The following is a 6,000-nucleotide window of genomic DNA, read 5'->3' as shown; positions in this document are numbered from 1 at the left end:
CCATTCCTGCCAATTTGCTTTAAAGAATTTTACCAGCAATGTCTCCAGAAACGCATGTTATTTCCCTGACTCGTCCCAGCTGATAACATGACTGATTCCTGAACCACACAGATCAATCGTAGGCCCGGGTTGAGCTTTTATAGAAGCCCCATCTTTTAAAAGCACACTGAAATTGTAAATGAAAAAGATGAAATTGTAAATAAAATTGAAAATGATGAAATTATACATGAAAACGACAGCGATCCCCCAGTATGGGTATTAGCCATCTTTTGAAAGGCTAACAGCAACAACAGTGGAATATATATAGTAAAGAGCACCCGCAGTGAATTGTGTGCATACTGTAAAAATAGAACGATGATCCATTTGAACGGTCGAGGAATCTTCTTAAAGCCAAAAGCAATAGTCTGCATAAACAGTGAAACCTCAAAACGGGTATCTCTAGCACTGAAAATCGTAATTCAAACCTCGAGAAAGGATTGCGAGTTGTCGGCCTGCTCATTATTTACCCAGAAGGTCCCCAATGAATTTTAGAGGAGTCACTAATTTCCACCAAACCTCCATCGTTGACCAGTCTGATGAAACAAGTGAAATCAGTTTTCAGAGTCATGGCGACCGCATGAATAATACCACCCAACCATACGTTTTTACACTGGCCGGCACAAGTTCTTCGGCGATGCCTGTGATGTGTGTTACGCTGGAAAGGTATTTTATAAAACAGAATTTCGACGGGAACTGCTCCAATAAACCATGCTGCCTCACGCGACATTAGGAAAGCAGCTCGTAAATTTTTATATCACACGCCTCACACGCCTGCACTTCATTGCTTGTGGATAACATCATGATCGGAGCGCTAGGCTACATATCCGAACAAGCGAAAACCAGCCATGTGTAACTGCCAAAAAATCAGGACAACTAAACCAGCCATGTGTAACGCTCAGATTATACCTACACAAAAGTTCAAGATCATCGGCGCCTATTGGTGACGCATAAAAACCTTCGAGAGCATAATTCGAGTAGAAACGGACATGGCCCTTCAAGCACGACAAAGGCAAACTCTGAGAGACCACCAGCTTTTTTTTATTTCTCTATCCCGGCTGTAAAGGGGCTCCCGGACACAAAACGCTTGCTGATCGAAATGCGAATAATTCAGGCGCGGCTTCCCTCCAGAAGAACTCCCCTTGTTTGGCAATGCTGCGGCAGGGGAACGGGAGGGAAGAGCCCGAGTGTCCCGCCGCTCACAAGCACAGTCACGGGTATGCTGGTGAATATTTGGCGCTGAATCTCGTTTGGTACACGTAGGCCGAGAACGCAATCAGCACCGCCACGAAGCCGAGTGACGCCCCTACACATAACGCCAACAGTCCCATCAGTCCAGCACACTTCGGGGGTTCAGGGCAGGTCTCCGTGGGGCCTGAGTGCGCGATGTTCACTGCCTCGCTGCTAGCACCATTGCCGAGTGGCTCTAGGCCGGAGCCGACCAGGACGCCACCAGGGTTCTCCTCCTCGGCGGCTTCAGGATCTTCCAAAGGTCGGTGGAGCCCTTCCGCATCGTCTTTGTCCACCGACCATTGCTCGGGAGCGTTGTCGCTGTCGCTGTCTCCTCGATGGGTCGTGAGAAGCTTGCCCGACAGCTCAAGCAAACCCATTTCCTCGCCGATGTATTGTCCGCTGGCCATGGCTGGCGTTTCTTCCGCGGAATTGCACCGACAAATGAGAGGCGGCAGCTGCCGCGAGGCGGTGCGCTGGTTTCTGCTTCTTCTCCTTCTGCGTCTGCTCTCCCGATTCTTGTCTGCAAAGCCGTGCGAGAACGACGGCTGCGCCAGGGTATGCAGGTATGGAAGTCAGGTAGGCAACGGAATAACCCGGCATAAAACTGCGTAAATAGTAAAACAACTAAACTGAAGGCGTGTAAAATGAGGAAGCAAACGCACTAGCAGAAACGTAGAGAAGGGAAAGCATAACGAGGAGAGAGGGAGAGAAAATAAGTTTTTATTTGAAGGATAAGTCCAAACGAATCATATAAAACATAATAAAACTGAAAAAAAAATGCGGGAAAAACACATGTCTAGAACGACCGAACTGTGTGCCGCCGCTCCCAAAGCCCCTGCAAACAGAAAGGCGAAAAATGGCTATGAAATCTTTTGCGTTCAACTGCCCATGCTTACATCCAAACCATTTCTGACCAAATGTTATCGCTAGGTACCGCGTGTTCAGCCCGAAACACGCGTAGAACGTGTTCTAGGCAAGCGTTTTGCCCTATGTACGCAATCAAAACTAGACCACTGCCCGGGGCCAGTCCGGGCAAAAAAACTTACGACAGTTCTTTCTTAATGGTACGACTTTCCTGCCAAGAAGTCCCAGCAGCATGCACCAGGCAACGGTCACGTAAAGGGCTTCTGAGCATAGTTTCGACCCGCAACGAGACAGACAAAAGGCACAACGGCGTGTTCAGCTTATGGGCCCAGCGATTCCTGCTGACGTAATGCGCACCAACTTGGAAGCATTTAAACATCACTTTCCGAGGCTGCTCTTGCCTGAGGAGCACGCCATACGAGGGTGGCGTCTTCCAGTTCCTGATAAACTGCACGACGTTCCGGTTGCTCAGTACGGCCTGCTTACGAAAGGCGACCACTATTGTTGGGGTCGTGAGCATAGTCGTGAATCGCTACGAGAAAGGCAGGCAGTGTATCGGGTTCATCAACTCCTCGACTTCGCGATATTTCTTGTGGTTTGTACATCACTTTACATCCTACATTACATTACATTCCGGATTTTATGTAGAGCTCCTGTTAGCAGCACCTACACTGAACTATATTGTCATAGGTGCGAGAAACGAAAGCATGATAAAGCAAAAGAGAGATTAGTATTTTAAAACTGCAGGGAGGTGCATACGATTACACGTAAATAGTGTATTCATTCCCGGTCTCAACGTAGTGCATTATAATCACTGATTCCATTCACATTGCTTTTGGGACGAAAATACGACGTCTCACTGTCCTTGTTCAATTAAAAAGTGTAAAGGTTTGGGTGAGTTCGTTAGACATATGTGTTAAAGGAGGAAGATTGGAAAGCTAAGGAAGCGCTCTGAAACTGTCCCTGACCCTGGCTCTAGAATGCAAAAGCAATTGTTGGAGACTGAGGGCCCCTTAGGTTGTCTGACTGGTTCCGCACCGCAGATCCCGTCTACGGAGGACGGTGTCGGACTCCGTTAAGAAGGAAACTGCGCAGAAGGTTTATGTTTACATACTTACAGTCGAGAAAGGAGTGTCTCGGTAACAAACCAGCAGTTCATTAGATCCCTGACTAGGGAATAAAGTTCGGAGAACAATGTCCAATCAAGTGAGCAGTTTTAGACACTGGTGGTATCGCCCACGGCAGGGGGCGCTGCTGATGATATCTCACAGCTCGGTCGATGGAAAGCGGCAAAGACAGTCCTCGAACACTGTCGTGTCAATGTCACCACTGCAGCTACGTCTGTGCCTCCGTGGGAAAGGAATGGCACGCCGTTTCCCAGCAGGTGGAAAGGGAAAAGACGCATTGATCCCTGTCGTGTCAACTTCACCATTGTGGCGAGTTTGGCGCCACCATGGCAAAGACATATCAAGCTGTCTCCCAGCAGGTCAATGACCGGCCCTGTCTCCCCCGCCTGCAGTCCGAAGCGCGGGCCGCACTTCCTAAAAAAAGACAATGCATCACTTGAGGGCAGAGATTAGCTTTTTCCATTTACACTATGCAAACTAAAGAAAATGTGCCAAGATCGCCTGTGATGGTGGCTGCCTTACGATACACACAGTCATTAGTCACAGTATGCTAAATTATACCAGGTGTTTGAAGGAAGCCCGCCACTAATTTTTAAAAAATAGATAGTTATGTGACATCACTTAGATTGCCTCCTTATAAATACCACTGAGGTTCATCGTAGCGATATTCCCTGATTGGTCGAGAAGGTCGTGACGTCATCATAAAGTTGAAAACCTGGAGACTAGAGTGAGTACCTTCCATTGAATTATCGTTTGGGATTATATTAACCGCACCCAATCTTCCACCTTAATCCACCCACTAATCCCCAATAATTAACCTCTATCCAACCACTAATCGTCATTAATCCTCCATTAATACTAAACCAATTTTCTGGGGTGGGTCTACTTCCTAAATTTGGGGTGTCGTTTGGATTATTTGGGTGCAGACAACCTTTTTGCCCGCGTAGGCGACCTTTCTGCATCGGAGTAGTTATGTTAATTTCTGAACAGGTGTGATGGAACCGCAGCCAAATACGAGTGCTAGTCTGGAGCAGCGTCTGCGTTGTTTTCAAAGGCCTGCTAGAGTCCGAGCGATTTGTCCAAAGGGCAAGGCGATAGCGTTCCGTGGACTCCCTGGCAGTGCTGCAACACGCTGTCGCGTTCCACTATTAAAGGGCCCGAGAAAAGGGTGTTTGAGGTTGGCTCTAATACGCTTGCATTATGTAGAGTATACATGGCTTGCACTGACGTCGTAGCTGGGAACCCTGGGATACTGTTCCGCCATGTTGGTGCAGTCGCAGCGGCCGTGGTGCACTTGATGCAATTCGCGCGTACGGTGTACTTCGACGGCGTTGCGATGGTTATCTGCGCTGTTGTTGGATGCTCCAACCGCACTTGTTGGGCGAAATCAACAAACACAGACTTTTTTTCGTCTTCCAAAGGTCATCGAGCATCAAGGTGACCGTACGAAAGCTTTATGCGCGAAGCGACGGGAGGTGTGGCTGGCTCGTATAAAACGTGCCGATCTCAACACCGAAAGGACGGCCATACGTGTTTGCGGCGCCCACTTCGTAAAAGGTAAGTCCGTTGCATATGCACAATGTTTATTTAGGCGCATGACGTACAAGCATAGCGGAAAATCTCATTTTAAACAAATTTTTCTTGCATTTTGTAGGCAGACCATCAAAACTGTGGGAGGAGACGGACCCGGACTGGGCCCCTACGCTTTTGCTCGGCTACAGTGCAAAACATGGTGAACCCGGTCGCCACACTCGCGCGGCAAGACGACGGACCCAGAAACGCGCGGCTCAAGCGGAGTGTCAGGCTGAGGAGTCGGCAGCAGTGGAGGCTACGAATCCAAATTAACATTGGACACATCTCTGCGAAGGCACACGTCACTGTCGATCTTGTCGCGCTACCGGACCGTCGAAAACGGCAACAGCGATGGCTTGATCAGTTAAGGCGGGCCATAAAAACTGCGCGACGCGATAGGCGACACCTAAATTGTTGGTCGGCAAATCTGTAGCGAGCGATAACAATCTCTTCACTCGTGACCGTTTCTTTTTTGCGCGATAACTTGTTGGGTTTCCAAACTAAGATAAACCAGCAACGGTTCCTTTCATATGCCCATAAAAATAGAATAACTCGTGATTTAATCTGAAGTCGTCCAGGTTCAGTACATATGAAGAAATGAATCACTAGCCTGACAGTTTGTAAACAGTTCTTTTTAAAACTTTGCTGAGTGATTGCTTACACTCAGTCACTTGTGGATTTAATAACCGTTATTTCTTTACTCTAATCCTTACAAAGATCAATGCCCTGCGGCTTACCTCTCCAAGTAGAAGCACCTTGTCCCCTTGCAGCTGTTTTGCCGACAGTCCCTTCACCCAGCCGCTAGTGAAATAATTATGCGCCTCGGTGGACTTAAACGCCTTCATTTCTTCAAGGGTCAGAAAGCTTGCAGAAAAAACAAGGTAATTGACGATGTCACCGTAACAAATCTCTGGAAATATGTCGACATCGCTTGTGTCCGTTCCCCGCCGCAGCATGAACGGGTCGATATTATCGCAGAGACGCACTTTTTCCGCATACCGAACGCGCTCCGACCCCGTAAGATCTAAGCGGTAGGTAGCGTCTAAAGGCTGCTTACTGAGAAGCGGTGGAATGCCACACAAAAGGCAACAAAATTGCACGTGTTACCACTAGCGAGGAAACGCGTGCGACCCGCACACCACCGACTCCGCACAGACTGCACCAACAT

The 6,000-nt window shown here is 48.3% G+C and overlaps 1 protein-coding gene across 1 annotated transcript in view; it reads right to left on the bottom strand.

Moving 5' to 3' along the window:
- Window positions 1-1,070: 1,070 nt before the first annotated feature.
- LOC144114774 (uncharacterized) overlaps window positions 1,071-6,000 on the bottom strand; it is a 28,234-nt gene continuing 23,304 nt past the window's right edge. The window contains exon 2 of the mRNA XM_077648726.1: window positions 1,071-1,873. Within this exon, the coding sequence (XP_077504852.1) occupies window positions 1,248-1,676 (429 nt within the window). The 5' untranslated portion in view covers window positions 1,677-1,873 and the 3' untranslated portion in view covers window positions 1,071-1,247. The remainder of the gene's footprint in view (window positions 1,874-6,000) is intronic.

Source organism: Amblyomma americanum, chromosome 1 (assembly GCF_052857255.1).
Source record: "Amblyomma americanum isolate KBUSLIRL-KWMA chromosome 1, ASM5285725v1, whole genome shotgun sequence".
Classification (NCBI taxonomy): Eukaryota; Metazoa; Arthropoda; class Arachnida; order Ixodida; family Ixodidae; genus Amblyomma; species Amblyomma americanum.
The sequence above is the reverse complement of the archived record's forward strand: the minus strand, read 5'-3'. Positions and strand labels throughout refer to the sequence as shown.